The sequence below is a fragment of the Notechis scutatus genome, chromosome 2 (genome assembly GCF_049901735.1).
Source record: "Notechis scutatus isolate UNSWTSFEM ecotype Mainland chromosome 2, rNotScu1.2, whole genome shotgun sequence".
Lineage (NCBI taxonomy): Eukaryota > Metazoa > Chordata > Lepidosauria > Squamata > Elapidae > Notechis > Notechis scutatus.
Window position 1 is genome coordinate 220,119,669 of NC_142010.1, and position 25,055 is coordinate 220,144,723.

At 38.3% G+C, this 25,055-nt stretch overlaps 1 protein-coding gene across 1 annotated transcript in view; it reads left to right on the forward strand.

The window, feature by feature from the left end:
• Positions 1–25,055, forward strand: part of FBXL17 (F-box and leucine rich repeat protein 17) — a 182,201-nt gene that overhangs the window by 104,249 nt on the left and 52,897 nt on the right. Inside the window, exon 7 of the mRNA XM_026673000.2 lies at positions 19,391–19,467. Coding sequence (XP_026528785.1) covers positions 19,391–19,467 — 77 coding nt within the window. The remainder of the gene's footprint in view (positions 1–19,390; positions 19,468–25,055) is intronic.

Here is a 25,055-nt window from a genome sequence, read left to right on the forward strand (position 1 = left end):
TCTTCTTTAAGAGCTTCCTTAAGACATTAATCATAAAGCTGAATGGGAAGTATTTTCTTAATATAGGTTGCCTTGCAGACAGTCAGCAGCAACCTTTACCTCAGTACTTATTGTGAAGTTAAACCAACAGATTTACCATAGTGTTTAGTTTTGCTTGCCTGTGATTCGTTGTTTTACTAAACAACCCCCCCCCCCGCCGCCCCCAATACTAACTAAATAAAAGCCACCCAGGAAACTTAAAAATTCCTGGCTATCTATTTTGGTATATTTTAAATAATCAACATGGAACATCAACAAAAGAGGTTTTGCACATTCAGAAGAATTTGTGAAAAATCAACAGGAAAACACAAGTGAGAACAACAAACAAACCAGCAAATTAAAACATTATCCTTGTAGCAAATTGTACTGTAGATTGTGTCATAGTACGTTAAATGTGTGTATGGACACCAAATACTACCAAGCAAAAATAATAAAGAGTCTGCATTTTCAAATTTACAATTTCCACAGAGGGCATGGGAATGTATAATTCAGTAAACACTAGAACTTTTTCACACCAATGAAATTTATAACATTCTGGCTTTTTAAAAATTCAGAGTCAAGAATTTCAAAAGGGGTTTTGCTCAAGTAGATCAAACCATAAAGCATAGAAAAGACTCTGTGTTCCTTTTTTGCTGATTTCATGCATAGATGTAGACTATCGGTATACTCCTTTGTCCATTGATTGTGAAGCTTCCAGCATCTTTGAAGATCAAAGGCATCCTGAGTCAGCCTCAACATAGACAGAAAAGTATGATACATAAATTCATATCTGATTTCCAGAACCTAGTTCTATATTTACTCATTTTGGGGGATTTACTTGCCATTTGATGAAGTGAACTACAGCTTGCAAAGATGTATGCCTTTTATCAAAATTTGTTAGTTGAAAAATGCTATCAGACTCCTTATTTTTATCACCATAAGCTAAAAACATTTCTCCTCCTAGAATGACCCTTAGATCAAATCCATAAACCAACAAAGCTCTTGTGGCATGTACTCTGAAGTAAACTTCCATTAATGTTCTAGATTGGAATTATACTCTAACATTGTATATTATAGAAAGCTGTACAGTGACAAATGTACAACTTTGAGTATTTTCAATTAATTTTTCCATGATAAATCAGTGATGCTGAATGTTGAAAACATGGTGTCAGTTATACAGGAAAAAAATGTTATGTTAACTTTAAGGTTCTCCCATGAGCTGTTCAGAGCATCCAGTGATGGGAAGGTGCTTCAGTCCCTTCTAGGAAGGCTGGGCTTAAACTTGAGGACACTCCTCCTCCTCCATGAGACTCCTCCTTAGCGCCCCCAGTTTTAGCTCAGCCTTTCTTTCTTTCTTTTTTTTAAAAACAAATTTTATTCAGTTTTTCACATTAAGAAACAAAAATCACTTTTTAGTGGACAACATATTTCTGGGTCATCACTTTTACGTACAAATATGACAGCAATTATACATTCATATATACATACTTAATTCTATTATTACCTTTTCCATTCCAAATTTTCAGTAAGGAGAGAAACAAAAGTCCAGCTTTATTTTATGCCTGTTCATTCCTAAAATATTTTAGTCCAATTTAGTTAAATCTTTAGTTCCAGCTTCTTCCTTTCCCGGTTTGAAGCCCTGCTTAGCTGACAAAAATATTTTCTTTTTCCCCCCGTGTCCCTTTGTAATTTCGCCGCTCACTTTTCTTTTCTTAAAAATTCCATGTTACCTTAATCCTGGGGTACTTTTGTTTAGTTGTATTGCCCAGTTGTCCTGGTTCAGATGTTATCCACCTCTTTCTTCCCTCCTGCACAAATCTTAATCCAGCTGAGTCCTCCTCTTCGGGTGGCCATTTTAAACCACCTCTGCAGTCGTCTTCGGGAAAAAGTCCAAGCCCGGGGGAGATGCGGCTCCCCTCAACCTGGCTTGTGGCTTCCCCTTACTCCGCCACCCCTCCAAGGCAGCTTCAGCCCCTAATCGTAATAATCGGGGCTCTCCAACGAAAGAGCACGGACCATAGCCACAGACTAGAACTGAGAGCGGTGTACTTGCACTTCGACACTTCCTCCCACATCTCCATTGCAAACATGTGCTCATCTTAACAGACAACGTAACTACAAAGGCCCATATCAACAAACAAGGGGGCACTCATTCCAATCTACTAATGAGGGAAGCAGAAAGACTATTTCTGTGGGTCAAAATCCATCTTCTCTCTCTAAAGGCGGAGCACATATCTGGAGTAGTGAATGTACAAGCGGATTGGCTCAGCAGAGCCACGTTGGACCAATCACAGTGGTGTCTGGACTCCAGATCTTTCTGGAGGCTACTCGGAGGTTGGGCCAACCGGTAGTCAACCAGTTTGCCTCCCCACTCAATGCACAGGTTCTTTGATTCATTTCTCATTACCCATCGCAGGGAGCGGAGGACATGAATGCCCTCAGATGTCACTGGCCCACCGGACTGCTATGCGCCTTTCCTCCCCTCCCTGTGATCCCCAAATTGATTCAGAAGTTGCTGGAAGAAAAAAGCGGACCTGCTATTAGTGGGTCCTTATTGGCCAAGGCGAGCATGGTTCGCGGAACTGAAGGACCTCTTGACGGTACCACCGTGGAGGATCCCATCATCAGTCATATTGCTTTCCCAGGGCCCAGTGCTATACCCGGACCCCCAATGGCTAAACTTAGTCGTATGGAAGTTGAAGCGCGACATCTGAGAGATGAACACCTTTCTACTCAAGTTATTCACACTATTCAGTTGGCTCGATGTCCTTCGATGAACTGAATCTATGAGGTCACCTGGTCTAGCTTCTGCCGTTGGTGTCAGAAGGTTCAGATCGATCCCACTTCCCCATCAGTAGCACAGTTATTAGAATTTTTACAGGAGGGCCTAAACAAAGGGTTATCACCCAATACTCTGTGGAGACAGGTGGCGGCCCTGGCTTCTGTCATATCTTGGGATGATCTTACTTCCATATCTCATCACCCTTGCATTCGCAGTTTTCTGCGTGGTGCCAAGAACTTGAGGCCCCTCGTAGTGCACCGATATCCAACTTGGGACTTAAATAGAGTACTATTGGCCCTTACTACAGGTCCCTTCGAGCCACTAAGGACCACGATGCTTCGATTTCTAACCTACAAAGTAGTTTTCCTGATAGCAATTACATCTTCCCAAAGAATCTCCGAACTAGCTGCATTATCAGTGCGCAAAGATCTCTGCATTTTCCATTCGGATAGAGTGGTTCTCAGACCAGATCCTTCATTCATTCCAAAAGTTAATTTGGCATTCCATAGAGCTCAAGAGCTGGTGCTCCCAAATTTTTGCTCACGTCCATCACACAGGCTCGAACACCAATGGCACTGCTTAGACATAAGAAGAGCCTTACTCATCTACATAGAGTGCACGGTGCCCTCCAGAAAGTCAGAAGCCCTCTTTGTGTCCTTTCAGCCTAACACCCTGGGGCGCAAGGTTTCACCTACCATAGGTAGATGGCTAAGGGCCACCATCGCTAAGTTGTATGACTCTCACTCGATTCCAGTGCCCCAAGGCATTACCGCTCACTCCACCAGGAGTGCAGCCACCACAGCAGCATGGGCGACCCAAGCTACAATAGAGGAGATTTGCCGAGCTGCAACCTGGGCTTCTCCATCTACATTTATTAGAAATTATAAAATTGACGTATTTGCTTCTGCTGAGGCTTCATTTGGTAGGTGAGTTTTGCAGCAAGTTATTTCAGAGACAGTTATGTCTGAAACTCAGACGGAGTCCCTCCCTTAGGACAGTGCCAAGCTTTCGTGTGTTCCATCACTGGATGCTCTGAGCAGCTCATGGGAGAAAGGGCATTGGTACTTACCTGATATGCCCGTTCTCTGTGAGCTGTGAAGAGCATCCAGCCCCTCCCTTTTATTCCGTCTGGTAGGGGGTCTGTTCCAACCAGGGTTATTACATAGGCTTAAGCATATAGGGTATCAATACCTTGGCTTCACAAAACTGGGGACGCTAAGGAGGAGTCTCATGGACGAGGAGAAGTGTCCTCAAGTTTAAGCCCAGCCTTCCTAGAAGGGACTGAAGTACCTTCCCATCACTGGATGCTCTTCACAGCTCACAGAGAACAGGCGTATCAGGTAAGTACCAACGTCCTATTGCTCTCCATATTTGGGAAAGAAATCACACATTTATTTTATAGTTTGAAAAATTGCATAAGTATGGTTTGTACAGTTTGAAAAATGTACAATTATGTACATTTGAAAAATGATGTAAATCCAGTATTCACACATGCATTTGTTAAATGTATGGGATTGTAAGCTCGTTCACGTTTATTTATTATACTACAGTTTGGGTTTTTTAGTTTTAATTAAAACAGCTCTTCTGAGATTAAGCCCTTTTACCATTAGGCCTTTTGAAATTTGATATAAAAAGCAAATGTTATTTCGTAACATTATTTACATGATTTACACGATTTTAATTAATGATTATAATCTCCATGGTCACTTTTTGCAAAAGGTTATTTAATTGCTTACATGTTTTTCATTGTTTGCAGTTTGCAAAAACATTTGGGCCTTGAAGTATTATATCATACTGTTGTTACCTCCTCAAACTCATTTCCTATTGCAACACCTGCTTTTCATGCAGACTGGTCCAATAGAGAAATAAAGCTTGCTTCTTTTGCCAAGACATAACATAGCCCCTGGCAAGGTTACATTTGAAAATAGTTTTTCATGTGGGTTCAATTCAAGTAGCATTGTTATTGCCAGATCATCTGACTAATGAAGGACCAAAGTGATAGTGTATTTTTTTCTTTGCTTGAGGCGTGAACATGTAGCATTTTGGAGGGGAGGAGGGGGGGAAGGATTGTGGTGTTTCAAAGAAAGTAGAAAGCTTAACCTCATAGGAAGATCAGTGTTTTTACTGGTAACATGGGGGAGAAAGCAACTTCATAAACAAAATAAAAAAATAATTTTGTGATTGCAAGTAACAGGAATAAATAGTAATCGTAAAATGATTTTTCAGAATAGACACCCTGGTTTTGGACATTATTACTTTGAATTATGAAATATAAAATGTTTATATGCCTTTTAAAAGATACTTTGTGTTTAATTTATAAGGCCCAAGAACACTAACAAAATACTTATTTTATTTGGAGTATCACTGCAACATTTGTAGAAACAACTTTATTAACTTTGGAATATATTCATGATGAATTGTTGGTTAAAAATAGTGAGAATATTTTAATAATAATAAAATGGAGGCAAGATTAATTAACTTGATCCTTTTTATCAATTACACCAATATTTCAATCAATATTACTTTATTAATATTAAAATGGGTATAGAAAATACTTCTTTCTCAAAGGATTATTCCTCAGTGAAGTTGAATATAAAGAAACTTATCAGAAGTTGAAGGGATTCTATTCAGATAATGCTGCCTAGGTTAAGCCTGGATCTCTCAAACGGACACAATTTACATCTTCAAGTGTTTCAGCTATTGAGTTGAATTCTCGACTTCATTTCTTATGTCCACACTAGATTTGTACTGCACTAGTTTTATCTTTTACAATTTAAAAATCCTTTCCTTTCAACTGATGCTGCAATGTTATGGTGAGAAGGGTTGTACTAAAGATTTGTTTATAAATGGTGGTCAACTATAGCATTGGATAGAATGAAAGAGCTATGCAGAATGAATAGATTGTAAGATTCTGATGAAATGGGGGCATTGTAGGTGAGTGGTTCCCAATGAAAATTAGAGATATGCCACTTATTTGGTTCACACTTCACCCAAATGAAAGAATAATAATTTGGGAATGCCGTAGAATTAATGTTGCTGAATAGAAGAAAATAACATGGCTAGTGTAAATTAAGTATTGGTAACATAAAGATTTGATATGCATCTCTTTATGCACAGTAGCCCTTCAGAATAATCCATAGTAGGTTGTTCGCTAAACAAAAAGCTGCACACAGAAAATAATGTCACATCACTCTGAATTGGCTGCATTCTAGTCAAACAGTCAGCATCACTTCTTTCATTTATCCTGGCTAGCACTCGGGTATGGTTGAACTTCTATCAGGTGATAACCATTGTTCCCACAGGGGAAAGAGGTATTTACATATACTGTATGTCATTTTCTTTCATCCTTCATCATTCTGTCCCACTCTCTTAAGCCTCCCAATTATGCTTAATTTTGGAGTGTCATACAGTTCTGCATAACTTCCTAGTAATCCTAAACTTTGAGGAGGGGAGAAACTTAAGGAAATCTTTTCTTATTCCCTATTTATTCCATATTTTTTCTGACACTTACAATAAGCATTTCAAATCAATGGTATCTTTTTGTAGGATTCTGGTGGTTATGCTAGAGATTTGGGGAAAGGGGTGCTTATATTCTTACAATCACATTTGTGTATTTTTGAAGTTTCACCTATATTGCTGCTAGTAGAAGAGCTTAGTTCCCTTCCAAGAATATGGATTAACTCTAACATATTCTCCTTTGCAAGATATCTAGCTGTTGTACTTACTTCAAAGGTATTCAGGTATAAATTGGGTCATCATAAAGAGCATTTAAACAAGTTGTATTCAAACTACAGCCATGCGGCTCTTTCTGTACAATATGAAGGACTGCATCAGCAGCATGAATAAGCAATATTGGAAAATAAGCATTCACTTCCTAAATATTTGTGAATGTGATTTATCATCCTTGCTGATCACAACTTTGTAAATACTGGGGCATATAATCAGAACACATTCTCAATCACTAGATTTCAAAGATATTCAAAGCAATTGAATGTGTGATGCTCATACACAATAAGAGAAAATGCTGTATAATGCAGAAATTCATTTTTAAATGTCTGCATCCCTATATTGCTTTGTTAATTGGTTTCATGCTCCAGTGGACATTAATGCTGAAGTGAACAATATATATGTATTACATTACATTCCTTTAGCCAAGTCAATTAATCTCTATTTTTCAAAATAGTTTTTCTTTGGAAGTTGTTGTACAAATTAGACTAATTGTAATAAACAAGGAAGTGTTTGATAATTCATAAATTCCAATGCAATAATCTGTAAAACCTCAGTGCTTATGTATATGAAATAACTCTAGAATGATTTGCAAGTATGCATTTACATTTTTGTGTTCCTAATTAGTTTTTCAATACAAAGTATAGAATAGATTCTTGTTTATTTTGGTAAGGAGCTAATCAATTGCTTTTTTGTAATCAAGAAAGCAAGGTGTTGTTCCTGCTAAGGAATCAGTGATTAAGTAAGCCTAAATACTATGTCAATTCTTCTCATTTAAATTGAGAATAGATTTAAGGATTTACTGGATAGATATATAAGGTGAGTGGCCCTTCTGTATTAGCCTCTTTTTTAAAAAAAATGACACAAATTATAATTTAAAAAGCAATGATAAATAGAATTAACAAAAGAATGTAAGACAGAACAAAGGAAAAGGGGAGAGTTGTCAAGCCCTATGAGCTGCCAAAACCAAACAATAAAGAGCAACACAGTTTTCATAGAGGTATGCTACTCCGGGGTAATACAAAAAGAACCTTGCAAACCACGAGAGTAAATTCTCAGTTTCAGTTACAGTGAGTTAAGACAGACTCTTTGAAACTCCTTCCATAACCCAAACAACTTGTCCCCTGCTTTCCTATAATTACTCACAGAAGGTCTAGAAAGTTATGTCATGTACAGATGGTTTGATTTCCATCCTGATCACTTGTCAGGAAAATGTAATTCAAATGTTAATAGATCACATATACTTACCAATTCATTGTTACAAGTGAGGTGCATATTTTTCCTTTTTGACCATTTTTCATACATGAAAGATCCATAGTTCTTGATTTCTTGATAGACTCCATATTATTCCTATGAGGTCTTTATAAATAAAACTGGTTAAACACCAAAGTTATTCCATTAACTTGCTAGAGTAGAACCTATCAAAATGTGATGCTTATTCTTTAGCTTGGTAACAGATAACAGATAATCAGAGTTGGAAGGCACCTTATAGGTCATCTAGTCCAACCCCCCGCCTAAGCAGGAGACCCTATACCATTTCTGACAAATGACAGTCCAATCGCTTCTTGAAAGTCTCAAGTGATGGCATTCCCACAACTTCCGAGGGCAAGTTGTTCCATTGGTTTGATTGTTCTCACTGTCAGAAAATTTCTCCTCATTTCCAGGTTAAATCTCTCCTTCAGTTTCCATCCATTATTCCTTGTCTGGCCTACAGGCACTTTAGAAAATAGCTTGACCCCTTCCTCTCTGTGGCAGCCCTCCAAATATTGGAAGACTGCTATGTCTCCCCTGGTCCTTCTCTTCACCAGACTAGCCATGCCTAGTTTCTGTAACCCCACTGCTTACTTCCCTCCATGTAGACCCATTAAGGACTACTCATTGAGTATGGTTTGTCAGCCAGTTGTGAGTCCATCTAGTGGTGGTGCTATCTATTACACTTTTTTCTAGCTTACTAAGAAGTAGGCTGTGGTCTACTTTGTAAAATATAAATATATTATGTCCACAGTATTTCGCTGGTCTACTAATTTAGTCACTGTGTTGAAGAATGAAATAAGATTGGTTTGGCATGATCTGTTTTTAACAAAACCTTGCTGACTGCTAGTTATTACTTTACTTGTTTCTAGATGTTGGCAGATCTGTTTTTTTATTATCTTTTCCAGTATCTTCTCGGGCATTGATGTTAGGCTGATTGGTCTATAGTTTCCTGGGTCTGTTTCCCCCCCCCCTTTTTTTTTTTTTTTTTTGAAGATGGGAACCACATCAGCTCTTTTCCAGTCCTCGGATAGTTCCCCGGTGCTCGAGGATTTTTGAAAGATTCGATGCAGTGGTTCTGAGATAACCTCTGCCAGCTCCTTTAAAACTCTGGGATGTAATCCATTAGGCCCCGGTGATTTGTGTTCATCAAGATCAGACAGGTGTTCTTTTACTATTTTTTTCTTATTTTAACTTTTATTTCTGGTCTGCCTTTTACAGTTATGTTTTTGGTGGGTTGAGCTACAGTTTATTTTTGTGTGAAGACCGATGCAAAGAATGAGTTAAGCAGTTCTGTTTTCTCTCTGTTGCCTGTCACTCCCTTGCTATCTTCTCTCTTTAGTGGACCGACTGTTTCCTTGATTTTTTTCTTGTTATTTATATGTTTGAAGAAACTTTTTAAATTATCTTTGACTTTTGTTGCAAGTCTTTGTTCGTTCTGAGCCTTTGCTTTCCTGACTTCATCTTTGCAGATTCTGGCTATCTGCTGATATTCTGCCTTAGTTGTATGTCCTTCTTTCCATTTTTTGTACTTGTCCTTTTTTTCTTTCAATTTGCCAAAGAAATCTTTGTGTAGCCATGCTGGTTTCTTCTTGGATTTCTTGTTTTTCTTTCTCGGTGGTATTTTGCTGGTCTGGGCTTCTATGATCGTACTTTTCAGAGTTTCCCAAGATTCTTGAGTTGTTTTCCCATTTAGGATTTTCATCCATGGAATCTTTCCCAAGTTCTCTCTGAGTTTATTAAAATCAGCTCTTTTAAAATCCAAGATTCTGGTGTCATTACGTTCTATTGCTTGTGTTTGTGTTATGTTGAATTCTAGTATGACATGGTCACTCTCACCCAAGGTTCGTGCAGTTTCAACTCGCTCTATCACGTCTTCTCTGTTTGTAAGAATTAAGTCCAATATGGCTGTCCCTCTAGTTCCATCCTCTATCTTTTGGACAATAAAGTTGTCAGTTAGGTTGGTTAGGAACTTATTTGATTTCTTACTTGGTGCAGAATTAGTTTTCAATTGATATCAGGATAATCAAAGTCCCCCATTACTATTGTTGTGTGTTTCCTGCATATATTTGTTAGTTGGTTGGCAAAAAGGACCTCTATTTTTTCTGCTTGATTGGGTGGCCTATAATATACACCTATGGCCATGTCATTCTTTTTTCGTTTATATTGACACATATGCATTCTAGATGATTTTTATCTTTGGTTTCATGCATTTCTGTAGCACTATAGTGGTCCTTTACATACAGTGCAACTCTACCTCCTTTATAATGGGGTCTGGTTTTTTTGAACAGTTTGTACCCTTCTATCAGTGTGTTCCAATCATGGGTTTCATCCCACCAAATTTCTGTTATTCCAACTACTTCATATCTACCTTCATGTATTGGTAGTTCGAGTTCACCCTGTTTGTTCCTCATACTTTGTGCATTTGCATATAGGCACTTGAGATCTTTATGTCTGATGCTGTGTTTATTGTCTACATAACGTGTGTTGTGCCTGCTTGCCCCTACTTTCTTGCCACCTGTTTGATTAACGCACATGGTATGGCACTCATTATTAAATGCTTGGTTTTGGTTGACAGAAAGGTTGATAATCGTACCTGCACAAACATCTATTTTACATGCACTGGTATCTTTATTAATTTTAGGTTGCTGGGGACAGAAATGTTCTGTAATTACTTCTCTGTCCCCGCTGTCCCTGCTTGGATTTCAGTTAGATTTAAGAAACTAGGGTTTTTAAAGTTTATTTGTCTTTGGAAAGTGCTATAAGGAAGCCACAGAATACTTTTCTTTTTCAATTTGAATAGTACAGTGATATTGTCACAGCTGGAAATAGACTATTGCCACAACTCAAAGTAGATTATTCCTGGGTGACCTACCTGAGATCCATTTGAAACTTGTTTACTGTAAGCTAGACACATTGACAGGACTTGAAAATAAATATTCTCAAATTGACTAAGAATGTTAGTTTTGCCTTCTTTTCACTGATATATTATGGCAAATATTTGCTGCTTTTTGTTGCAACTGACAGAGTAACAGCACAGAAATTAAAATATAGCCATGGGGAGATAGTTTAGGAATCCTTAAGGGAAAACTTCTCTCAAACAATTTGAATCTAAAACATAAAGTTGTTTCTCCCAGAGGTAGGTGTCAAATGTCACATTATGATTATTTGAGTATTCAGTGTATATGAACTAAAAGCCGGATCAGCATATTTATACTTGCTTACTTGATTGAGGATGCAATTTTAAGCACATTTTCCTATGAATGCAACAATTTACTATGAATACTGTACTTTTGCTAATGATATATTGATTTGTAGTATAAACAGTGGTCAGTTTGTTTCCTTTTTTTCCCAAAAAGTTTTTTATCTTTTATCTTTTACATCTCTTTTAGTGAACAGTGTGATTCCAGGTTTTTACATTTCCATACAAACATGACCATAATTACATATCTATCTCACGTATTCAGTTTCTTATCATATTGCATTTTCCATTTTCTATAAATGTTCAAAAATATTCTTATATTTTTTTGCTTTTATTTTATCCAATTTTAATTCATATCTTAACTTACTCTGTTTTTCTTTAATTATACTCTTATCTTCTTTATATAATATCTTAAAATTCTTTATTATTCTATATTCACTGTATTCTTATACTTTTATCTGTCATATTTGCAATTTCATCACATATCCTTATTTCATTATTCAATAAATTCCATCTTAGTATTAATAATTCCAAACATTTCCCCCTTAATTACCCATTTGAATACACCACCTTTTTGTCTTATACATCGTTCAATATACTCCCCTTTAACTCATATTAAAATTACCATAATATAATCATTTTTAGTTATCACCTAAATGCTACATATCACATATACATTTTAGGTTGGATTCCACATGGTATTCTTTTCTTTTTTCTAAAGCATTTATTTTTTCTAATACATTAATCTTTTCAGCTAAATAAAGGAACTGATATTTGTCTTTTTAGTACAATTCTCACAGTTCATTTTAACTATATTTTTAATTTCATATAATGTAATTAACATTCTTATTATAATCTCATCTTTACATGTATCCCAGTTAATTGAACAATAATTCTTAGAAAATAATCAAATTAAAAAAAAATAAAAACATCAGTTCCGATCAATCCATTTTTTATAATCTATATTCTTATACCTCTTTATACACTGCTCAAAAAAATAAAGGGAACACAAAAATAAGACATCCTAGATCTGAATGAATGAAATATTCTTATTAAATACTTTGTTCATTATATAGTTGAATGTGCTGACAACAAAATCACACAAAAATTATCAATGGAAATCAAATTTAGCAACCCATGGAGGTCTGGATTTGGAGTTACACTCAAAATTAAAGTGGAAAAAAACACCACAGGCTGATCCAACTTTGATGTAATGTCCTTAAAACAAGTCAAAAGGAGGCTCAGTAGTGTGTGTGGCCTCCACGTGCCTGTATGACCTCCCTACAACGCCTGGGCATGCTCCTGATGAGGTGGCGGATGGTGTCCTGAGGGATTTCCTCCCACACCTGGACTAAAGCATCCGCCAACTCCTGGACAGTCTGTGGTGCAACGTGGCATTGGTGGATGGAGCGAGACATGATGTCCCAGATGTGCTCAATTGGATTCAGGTCTGGGGAACAGGCGGGCCAGTCTATAGCATCAATGCCTTCGTCCTGCAGGAACTGCTGACATACTCCAGCCACATAAGGTCTAGCATTGTCATGCATTAGAAGGAACCCAGGGCCAACCGCACCAGCATATGGTCTCACAAGGGGTCTGAGGATCTCATCTCGGTACCTCATGGCAGTCAGGCTACCTCTGGCGAGCACATGGAGGGCTGTGCGGCCCCCTAAAGAAATGCCACCCCACACCATTACTGACCCACTGCCAAACCGGTCATACTGGAGGATGTTGCAGGCAGCAGAACATTCTCCACGGCATCTCCAGACCCTGTCACGTCTGTCACATGTGCTCAGTGTGAACTTGCTTTCATCTGTGAAGAGCACAGGGCACCAGTGGCGAATTTGGCAATCTTTGTATTCTCTGGCAAATGCCAAACGTCCTGCACGGTGTTGGGCTGTAAGCACAACCCCCACCTATGGACATCGGGCCCTCATACCACCCTCATGGAGTCTGTTTCTGACCATTTGAGCAGCCACATGCACATTTGTGGCCCACTGGAAGTCATTTTGCAGGGCTCTGGCAGTGCTCCTCCTGTCCCTCCTTGCACAAAGGCGATAGCAGTCCTGATGCTGGGTTGTTGCCCTCCTACAGCCTCCTCCACGTCTCCTGATGTACTGGCCTGTCTCCTGGTAGTGCCTCCATGCTCTGGACACTACACTGACAGACACAGCAAACCTTCTTGCCACAGCTCACATTGATGTGCCATCCTGGATGAGCTGCACTACTTGAGCCACTTGTGTGGGTTGTAGACTCCGTCTCATGCTACCACTAGAGTGAAAGCACTGCCAGCATTCAGAAGTGACCAAACCATCAGCCAGAAAGCATAGGAACTGAGAAGTGGTCTGTGGTCACCACCTGCAGAACCGCTCCTTTATTGGGGATGTCTTGCTAACTGCCTCTGCTTTCCACTTGTTGTCCATTCCATTTGCACAACAGCATGTGAAATTGATTGTCAATCAGTGTTGCTACCTAAGTGGACAGTTTGATTTCACACAAGTGTGATTGACTTGGAGTTACATTGTGTTGTTTAAGTGTTCCCTTTATTTTTTTGAGCAGTGTATATTACCTTGTAAAATCCCCTTTCTTATTCTCAATTTACCCATTATCTCTAGGTCTTCTAGCCATATAGCTTTTCAATTTTTTTTGGCTTTCTATATCCCCTTCTTTTCTGGTCCTTTCCCTTATTCTTCTTTTCCTTTATTTTTTTATCCATTTATGACTCCATTTTTATCCCCCTCCCTCTTTTTAACTCTCTCCTGTAATTCCCCTTTCTGCTGTTTCCTTTCCTTTCCAATAGCGAGTCAGCTATTGTTACGACCCAGGTCACCTAGGTAGAAGCAGGCATCGATGGAGTCCTTTATTGCTCTGATTAAAGGCCACAACAACGGCTGGTAAGACTCCACCCCACACTACCCTGAAGGGAGACGCACTCAGTCTGCCAAATAAAAGCAGTAAACAATAAAGAAAGTCCAAAGACAATGTGCAAGCTCATGGGGCAAGGTCCAGAGTCAGAGTACAAAGAGCAAGGCTAGTCCACAGGGTAAAGCAACCCACAAGGCAAAAGGCAGTCCACAAGGTAAAGAAAAGGCACAGGCAGGAGCAGGAATGTAAGCTAAAACAAATAATTATTCCTGAGGAAGACAACCCCCCCCAATTTCTTCTTAAGGCATCCCACACCAGGTATTTTTTATGAGGAGAGGTGGGGCAACCTTCTCCAAATAGCCTCACAGCCTTCCTTTGAACTTGCCTACATTCTATTCTCTGTGTCTTTGGATTGAATGAGGGAGGCCGCTGTTCCTCATCAGAGAGGATCTGCTGCCTAGTGAGAATCACTGCCTGTCTGCAGCTGATCCTCTCCTGTGTCCATGACAGGCAGCTCCCTGTCCAGTTGACTACCTCCCCCAATTCCTGAGGGGCCTGGGGCACCATTGTCCTCAGCCCCTCGCTTCTCCAAACATTCCAAAGGAGACATGTCATCCCTGTTGGATGGTCCCAGTTCCAAATCCTCTTCCAAACCTGGCTCTGATGAGGCCCTGACAGCTACAGTGAGTTGTCCTAGATCCCACAGCACTGGCTATTAGACTAAGTTGATACATTAGAGAAGCAGAAATTGAACTGTACTGGAAGAATACATGAAAGAAAAAGAAGCAAAATGGCTACAGGACCTAAGAGCAGACCACAGCAATCTCTGAGAACAGGAACCAGTCACCATAATAATAGCATTAATCCAACAATAGATTTGGTTTAGATCAAGAATACCAAAAGCTGGATAGCACTTGGCCTGAATATGATCCGCACCTAATGGGTAACAAAACTAACAGTAGTGCATGAATACCTGGTGAACCAGCTATGAGCAGCAGGCTCCTATCCAGAGGTGGGATTCTACCAGTTTGAACTGGTTCGGGCGAAGTGGATCTGGTTCGCTGAACTGGTATTTCAACCGACCGGCTGGCCCCTCCCCACCCATTCCCTCCCCGCCCAGGACTCTACACATGGCCCATTTTCGATGGAGGTAAGTGCAGGGTCCACGCGGAGGCTCTGGGAGGGGAGAAAACGGGCCTTCTGGAAATCTGGAGGGCCTCCAGAGCCCAGGGGAGGCCTGTAGAAAGTCTCCAGAGCCTTGGGAAGGCGAAAAACAGCCCTCTCCGAAAAACTGGAAGTCGTGAAACAGATCTGTTTCCGGCTTCCAGAGGGCTTCCAGAGCCCGGTGGAAGGGTGTTTTTGCTCTCCCAGAGGCCTGAAGGAGGCCTCTGGACCCTTGGGAGGGTGAAAACGGCCTCCCCCGGGCTCTGGAGGCCTGCCAGAAGCAGGATGTTCTGGTAGGTGGGCAGCGAACTGGTTGCTGGGATTTTTGAATTTGGTTAATATAAGGAAAGGAATTCAGTTCAGTTTCTGCTGTTGGTGGCTCTACTGTTACATTGCAGTTAAGGGTGCATCGTGGATGGCTTTTTGGAGAGAAGGACATTCACCTTCTTGGTCTCTGCTTGTCACCTTAGTCTGGTAGCCAAGTGCTGTGAGCCTTTTAGCAGTCTCTAGGGCAGGGGTGTAAAATTGGTGCCCCACAGGCCAGATACATCACATGCAGGCCACGTCCACCCCAGCTCCGTGAATGGGGAAAACATCATGAAATGTCACGTGATGACAATGTGATGCATCAAGTTTGACACCCATGTTCTAGGGCTTCAGATGGAATCAGATTCTTGTATTTTTCCATTCTGACTCGTATCCTTAATTGCCATATCACTGTAATTCTACCACTGACTAACTTCTCTTTGAGTTGCCTTGATATTAGTGATCAACCTCATTTTCCAAAGCGGTGGTAATGGTGGTGTATGTGTTGCTGTTCTTCTAGATCGTGTAGCCAAAAATCTCCAGGATTATATCAGCTGTAGCATATACTAGTTCGTTGGTTTGAGTTGTAGTGGTAATAGGGATTCTATTGACATCTTCTGCCATGTACATATTCACTGAATCTTGGTAACTAGTTTCAAGAGTTTCCTGTAGTTAATTTATCTATGATTGCATGCCTCATATTGACTGCTGTGCTTTGTACTGGAGGGAATGACAGTGATGTTCCAGCTTTAGATGTTGGCTGCAGATCGAGTTCCTCTGTATTTTCTTGATTCTGGAATGTAATATCTAGTTGGTCTATATCAAATTGTGAGAGCAGCTTCTTCATTATGTTAAAGCTTTGGGTAACAAGCTGTTTCTTAGTGTGAATGTAGGTCTCCTGTCCATTTATTGGTTAAAATTTAAAATATTATAATAGTATTTCTTTTAAGTTTATCACGTTAATCATGGAAATGGAATTATTGAAGGTGTCAAAGTATAGAAGGAATAAATATAGGAAAAATAGGGTACATGATTTAGGGAAAAGTATCAGGAAGAAAGGTGTAAAAAACCCAAGTAAATATTAAAAATATGAGAGTTGACTAGAAGGGTAGATAACTGAGGAACAGATTAGAAGAGTGGAAATAAGCTAGTTGGTAAAGAGAATGTTCAGTACACTAGACACAAGGATACTAAAGCTGGTGAGATAGAAAATACTGGCGTTTATAGAGATGCATAAATAAAAACAGTAACATCTTAAATGTAAACAGTAATGAATTGTAGTTAAAAAAAAACCTTATACCAATTATTTAAAACTGTAGAATGATGGATGATAAAATTGTAAAAATTCCAACATGCAGATAGAAAACAAAATATGGGGAGAAGCAATAAGAAATCCAACTCCATTCAGATGTCTGTGGAGAGTCTCAGTCATCCAGGTCATGGTTGTCCCAAACGTGCTTTTTCAAGAGACAACTGGACTTTGTTTTTCCTCGAAGATGTTTTGCTTCTCATCCAAAAAGCTACATATATACACACACTTTAAATCCAAAAATATACTAAGGCAGAATCTTGTCCATCCCAAGAACAAAAACACCCAAACTGAACAGTGTAATTAATCTATGCAGTACAGTGCAGTAAGACATGTATCTATATATTTGAGAAACAAAACAACCACTTCACAAATGCATGGCACAATATAGGAGAACAAACCCATCAGGACAAGATTCAGCAGTCCATCTGCATTTGCAAGACAAAGGTCACTCTTTTGAAGACAGCAAAGGCCATATTCTGCACAGTGAGGACTGCTGTTTGAAAGGGGGGGGGGTTCAAAGAAGCCATCTACATTAAGATTGAAGAGCTCTATGTCAATAAAGGGGAAGCGATATGATACCACCTATTGTATCTCCTGTTTAACACAGTTCTTTCAGCAGTTCCAAGATTCCACACCTATTTGCACTATTTAGGTAACCCTGAGGGCCCAGATAAACCTCCAAGTAGCCTCAATGACTCTCAGAATGAGTGCTAACGACCAGATGACTGCAAGGAATATAAATCTTTCCATCCTCCATAATTGAGATTGAATTGAAGAGGTGTCTTGGATGAGAAGAAACTTCTTCAAGAAAAATAAAGTCCAGTTGCTCTCTTGAAAAAGAACCGCTGGGAAAATGTCATTCAATTTCAGAAAACCAGTAATGATTAGCAATTGTAAATTACCAGCGAATGATTACAGATCATCAAAGAAATATTATGATAGGTATGATATGCACATACATTCAGCTCAAAATATATGTTTTCTTGCGTTAAGACATAAAACATCTTTAGAGTTAAATATTTTCCAGTTCATGTTTTCTTTTTTATATCTTAAAGTTTTTTTCACTTTAGAAAATTATAGTTCCTGTAAAAGTAACAGTGATCAGAGAACTGTTTTTCAGCTAGTCATTGCAAGTCTCATCAGATTCTATTTCTAATTGTGTCATTTCCTTTCATACTGCTAAGATGATTGAAACTCCATTTTTAAAAAAGTGAAATATTCTGAACCAATGTCTGGCAGCTTTTATTAGCTGAAATGCATCACAAACAGTAACAAGGTCTCCAAGGACCACTTTTCTTGCAAGCTGTGTAGTCATATTTCCTCATTAGTTCATTTCAGTTGTCACTAATGCCATGTTCCAGGCTTTTGCAAGATAGTCCAAAACATAAAGACTATGTGTGCATATAGAATAGACAATTATTTCCCATAATTCAAACTCCTTTTGACTCAATTTGATAGCATGTATTTTACAGTTTCATTAACATATTTTATCCAATAGGTAAACACTGAGCATTTGGAAGACTTCTCAGAATAATGTACAAATTGTAATGAAAAATGGATCCCTTTTAAATTATTTTTAAATACATATTTAGCATTTAAATTTTGCACACATATCAAAAAGTCATATATTTTAAGACATTTCAGTATGCTTAACATTAAAATAAATTGAATGTTGAGAATATTTTGTGACAATACATAGCAGTATTCCGTGCTTTAACTTTTTTTAAGGCTTGTTGTAGATATACCTTACTTTTAATACGACTAAATATCAGCTGATATCAGTAAGATTAGAAGAACATGTAAAAAGCAATGCAGTTCACCTTATCTATAGTATTGATAATTTGTTGAATAGTACATGTTTCGGCCTTAAATTTTTGAGAAGGTCTTTACAGTAGACAATATAATTTGGTTTATAATTTAACATTGTTGCCGTTTTCCCTAGCTATACTCATTTAATAATAGAAAAACAATTCTGTGTCACTGAAATGATTTTCAGGATAATAAATATAGAGAGAAATGTAGAAGACAATATTAGTTAATTAAAATTGTTGTCTGTTTTGAATTGTAAATTGTTTTAGCAATAAAATAATTGTTTACTATGAAAAGAAAATATTTAAATTTCTACAATTGCTTAAATGTATAGTTTTGATTATTCATCTCATATAATTGAACAAAATAATGTAAAATTCAGATTTATACCATTCTTCTAGTAATCAACAAGAGAATTAAAATCAAAATATTCTTTTCAATTAAAATATTATTCTACAAGTAAACATATTTCAGCCCTAATGTTTGCTGACATCAGTAAAACTGACTCAGGCATACAAGAAAAAATTGAGAGTCCAAATCTATAGTGGTAGCTACTGCAAGGTAATCTGATTAAATGTTTAAAATAAAATATAATAATACTTCAAAATAAAAACAATTTTGAGTGTCTTTTTTAAAAAAAATATTGAAATGCAGATAGAAATGCAGATAGTAAGATGTTACTAATTTGGAACCATTTCTTTAATATCTTGTAATTAAGAATAAAATGAGATAGAAAACATTATAGTATTGAACATTTTAAAATATGTCAAATTTTTGGAATTCTGAAAAATAGAGAAGCTATATATTTTGAAATATATCAGAATGTATACACATTAAGCTAAAGTTTAAATTTCATCCACTAGTCAATGACATTCGAAAGTCTAATAGCCACTCGATTTTCAGTCAAATAAAATCTATACAAACTTTGTTTAATCTAGATTTGTATGTATTGCAGATGTGTGGAGGTCATTGCTAAAGAAGGACAGAATTTGAAAGAACTTTATTTGGTATCATGTAAGATCACAGATTATGGTATGTAATATTTTTCCCTTCTTACTTTTTTCCCTGGGTATATAGAATAAATAGTGACTTTGGTGGATGCAGGTCCTGGGGCATAAATGGCGTCAAATAGGATTCACTAGAGGTAATGATGCCCCATTTTAAATTGTGTCTCCTCCTATAGCCTAGAAGGCAACTCATTCATTGTTAGTGCTTTAAATGCCCCAATTAGATGTTAAGGCAGAGTGGCAGGCAATCTGATGAACAGTCAGAAGAGATTTGAGATTGTTTAGATGTTCCCTGTACTATGGCTTTTGTAGAACCTGGAAGTACTTCTGAAAATTAATCTGGACAACTCGTGTTCTTTGGGTCATTGTTACAGAGAAATTCTCTTAAAAGAGAAACAAATGACAAGGGTGGGCAAAAAAGGAGTGGAAACAGTGACTTCCTGTAAGCTTTCTCTTAATGTTTCCTTATGGGAATCTGGCAAGGAATCGAAAATCTTCTGCCCTGCCCTGCCCTGCCCTGCCCTGTCTCGCCTAGAAAGCAGATAAGTGCCAGCTGCTGGGTCTGGGGAGGAGGGAGGAATTGTGAGATTAGCTGGGAAATTATCACAATATGTTGAAAATGACGATCACATGATTGCAGCAGTAATAGCCAGAAGCACTGAAGCAGCCACAACTTCCCCTAATTTCAATCCTCTAGGTGTCATTCCCAAAGTTTGGATACATTTTTGTATGTTAGCCCATTTGTGGCACCTTGGTTCAAAAATTGTTATCCTATCCACCATTTGCCCAGTTAAAAGTCATGACAAAGGGGGTTTTAGTAGTATTGATAAATACAGTCAAACTTTAAACTTACTGAAAAGTCCTGTATGATTTATTAAACTTAAAATAGTTTTAAAATTTTGATAATTTAAATACTAAATATCAAAATGTCAATGTTTTTCTGTTTAAACATGGAATATGTAATTTCAAAGGGAAAAAATGAACATATAAGCAGCAAGTTTGAAGTTACAAGTGAATAGGTAAATTATGATTTGAAGCTGCGTGCCTCATTATAGCTTCCCTCATTTTAGTACTGATTTGTCAGTTTAAATCTCATGCTTTATTATAAAACTCAGTTAATGATCATGTAATCTCATGCTTTATTATTATAAAATTCAATGATCATATGATGTGGTAGCTAAACTTGATCCATTGTTCTAATAAATTAGATTCGTTCACCATCTGCCTGATTGCCACCGCCTATTCACTGCCAATTGGTGGTGGTGATTGGCGCCAAAAGAGTGGACGGTGACCAGGCAGCAGTGATCGGCGGTGGGCAGCAATAGGCACCCATAGCAATCCCCGCTGCCTAGAACAACTGATCAGAGGTATTCCGGGAGACCGATTCAACCACCAATCAGCTGCTCGGCAGCAAAGGCTCCAGCATTCCCCGGTGGCAGCAGCACACCAACCTCCTCTCCCACCGCAATATTCACTCTATAAGATGCGCAGACATTTCCACCCACTTTTGTGGGGGGGAGAGAAGTGCGTCTTATAGTGTGAAAAATATGGCATATGTAATATTACAAACCAGAAAACCATGTACTGGCTTTATTCTCTATTCTCTTATCGCCTATTATCTGAAAGCTGAGTATACCATAATAATATTTAGTTTTATAAATAAACACATATCTAAAATGACATCTTGCCCTGTTTTCTATTGAAAATTGCTGTTATGCTGGAAGCTACCAAAATAAGAACACCTATAATATCCACTAGCTACATTATGGAATTTGATTCATTGGAACAATGGTTCAAGTTTAGTCACAACACCTCATGATCATTGAGTTTTATAATAATAAAGAATGAGATTACATGATCATTAAGGCTCCAGTGTTCCCTGGCGGCGGTGGCAGCTCAACTCAGTTGATCAGTGGTAGGTGCAATGGAGCGGAGCCCTGACGAACCATGTGCTGGAGCTGCGATAATGTGCTGAAGCTGATCAGGCTGTTTGCTGCAAGGACGCTAGCCAGATGAATACCAAATGGAAGCTGGGAGGTAGAGACAGATTTTTTTTCTTGTTTTCCTCCTCTAAAGGTAATGTGCGTCTTATAGTCCAGAGCATTTTATAGTGCGAAAGATATGGTAGTTTATATAAGCAATTTATATGAAGAAAAATATGTGAAATGTGGAACTTTACAGATAGGCCTAAGGCAAAGAATCTCATAGGTAATTATGCATATCCAAAGAGGCTTCTCAAAGCAAAAAAAAATCTGTGGACATTTATCTGTGGACAGGGCAAAATTAAGATGATTTTTAAAATTAGGGTTGCTATCACAAAAACTAAGCACACTTTAGTCCCTCTTAGGTGCTTTATTATACTTCTTCATATTTCCAGAACAAATTCATTTTCAATAATGTCCCAAAAGCTAGAAATGAGTATGATTTCCAAGCAAGGGCCTATACTGTAAGACGATTCTGTCACTGTGAGCCTCAGCGCCTGCCACTCTCAGCACTATGTACATTGCAGAACATCAGCAATTTCTCCTGGGATGCTTGGTCCAGATGGATTAACCTGGGAATAGGTAGCATATGACAGAAAGATAGACAGGCAGGCAGGCACACACACGCACATGCTGTTGGGTGGTCCCACCAGTTTTCGTTTATAGAGTTATTTCTTGTAGATATTCCAATGCACCGCTGTTGCTAAGTTTGTCATGCTGTTATTTGAAATCAGTCTGCAATCTTCTTGCAGCAACTGAATAGATGTCCACTATATCTTCAGCCTCTTTACAGAGACAGCATTTGCTATTTGTTGCTGTCTTCTCAATTTTGATTTCATATTTGTTTGTCTTTAAGGTTTGGTCTTGTGCAGACAGAATCAGCCCCTCTATCTCTTTCAACAATTTTCCTGCTCTTAGTCATTGCCAGGTCTTGTTGTTATCTGCTTTGCCTGATAGTTTTATTATTTATTTGTTTATTATACTGGCCAGGTAGTACTTTGCCTTGCCATATCTCTTTTCTTCTCTTCATTTGGTCTTTCTTAAAGGCTAATTTGACCTCATGATATATTTAGTAAATTTTAATGGTGCATCTTCCTCACTGTCCTACAGACATTCTTCCAGTGCCCTTTTTTCTTCATCTATCTGCTGTACTTGCAACATTTCATACCCAAATAGTCTGTCAAAGTTGCTGCACAGATGAACGGCATGATTATTAACATTATTTTTCTGGTTTTTCTATCCTGGGCTTTTAGCTCTGCTTGAGTTCGGTCCACTATTCCAGTTGTGTATCTAATGATTATTTATCCAGGCTAATTATCTAGGCATTATTATCCAGGCATCAATCACCTTAATGATATTTTCATCACTGAGTTGGGACTTTAAGATCTTCTTCATTCTTCTAACCTTCTTCACTACCAACCTTCTTCTTGACTTCAGTGTGCTTGATGTCAGCTTGAAGGATTCCCAGGAAGCTGTAGTGATCGTCATCATCCAGACACTTGATATTTCCAAAGACCATCTTGATTCCTTCAATTTTTTATGATTTTTCCCCTTGGTGATGATAAAGATGGCACATTTGTCCATGCAAAATTCATTTGCAATATCTTGGTAGTATCTTTGGACAGTGTTCAGCAGTGATTATACTTAAGATGGTATTTTTCCATACAGCTTCAAATCACATTCATGTAAAGGCAATAGGGACAGCCTAGCAAATGTTTTTGATGTTTGATAGCCATGGTGTAATTTATTTAGTATTGTTGACAGAGGAATCAATGCCGTGACAAACAGTAGGGGTGAGACTGAGTCTCCTTGAAAGACTCCTCTCTTGATATTAATCTCTCCCAGTCTGTCACCATAAACCATCAACTGTGTCTTCCATTGTGTCGTCAATTTTTTTCCACAAAGTTTTTGATGTTTCAACTGACTTTTATTATTTCTGCACACTTGATTATCCAATTATGTGGCAGGGAGTCCAATGCTTTCTTGTAATCAATTCAAATTAAGTTTGAGTTGGTCTTCCTTCCTTTCCTTACAGTTTTCCAAAATCAAAATCCAAACTTTTCAATTAGGAACTGAACTTTTGTTTATCTACTGAAAGAGTGATTTCGTTTCTGCTCACATGGAAAGAGGTTGTTTTCAACTAGAAGCTGCATCAGCTACCAAACCAGCAATTTGAAAGTTGTTGATAAGTAGGGTAACTGATCTATAGTTGCCTGGTGTTGCCTCTTGATTATCAGGTAGATTTTGCCAGATATTAATCAATTTTCAATTGGTGCATTCTTTTCAGGTATCCTCTTCCTATTGGACTTGATTTGTAATAGCAAATCATTATTTCTTTGTTTCCAATCAGGTGGTGGGATTCAAAAACTTTTACTACCGGTTCTGTGGGTGTGGCTTGGTGGGCGTGGCCAAGTGACTGGGTGGGTGTGGCTTTTTTTGCAGCCCTCACCTGTTGTTGGGAGCTTCCTAGCCACAGACCCTCTAGGGGGGGTTGTTTTTGCTCCCCTAAAGCTCCTCTGGGGCTCTGGAAAAAAAAGGAACAGAGCATGGGATAGGCATGCAACACCCCTCCAAGCTCACTCCAAGCCTCAGAAAAGCCTCTGGGGGGCGTTTTTGCTCCCCTAAGGCTCCTCTGGGACTCTGGAAGGCAAAAAATGGAGGGGGGGCTGAGTTCCTCCCTCCATTTTTTGCTTTCCTGGGCCTCAGCAAGGGAAATCCCGGCACAGCTGATCTTATCTACAGCTGATTGTCGGGAGGGGGAAAAAAAGAAAGAAATACCTTAGGCAAATGTCAGGCAGGCGGGCGTGGCCAGCCAGAACTTACTACCAGTTTGACGACCCACACCAAATTCTTGCTACCGGTTTGCCCGATCCATTGCGAACTGGCTGAATACCACCACTGTTCCAATCTTTGTATATTTCCAGTGGGTAAACTCTTTTTCTTCCAGTAATCCTGCAGTTGCTGGTCCTGGTTTTTCAGGCACCAGTCCTGAGTCATGTGGCCCACGTGTCACCAGATGTCCAGAAATTACAATATCAAACCCAGTAGTTGTTGACCTTGGTGATGACTGCTTTGGTATAGGTTTCTGTACGTTATGTCCCATCATATTGTTTATGGGAGAGATACTGTTCATCTGACTCCTCTAATGAGACCTGTCATTGAAATTCAGTTTAGGATCCTAAAGTATATAACATTGCTTGTTTCTATGTGCAAGAAAAAAAAACGAATAAGCTCTTTATTATCCAGTTACAGTTATCTAGAAATCATTTCTCTCAAATCTTAAACATCGATGAATTAACATTTCAAATTGTTTAGAAGAAGGCAAAGAACAACGCAGAGTGTAGTTTAAAATGTTTCCAAAGCAATTTAAATGTATATAATACAGTTTTTCCAAAATCAATTGGAAACATAGTTTTTGAAATGTCAGGATCTTTCTGACCTAGTTAAGTTAATGGCCTAGTTTATTTGTAATTCTCTTTCATCAGTTGCTCTATTCATGCTTATTTATTAAGTGTACATACTAAAACATTGCATCGAATTACAAAATGCTAAGAGCTCATATAAAATGCTTCTATAAAATATAAATACTTGGTTTAACAACAACAAAAAATTAGGTAGAAGATCTGCACAA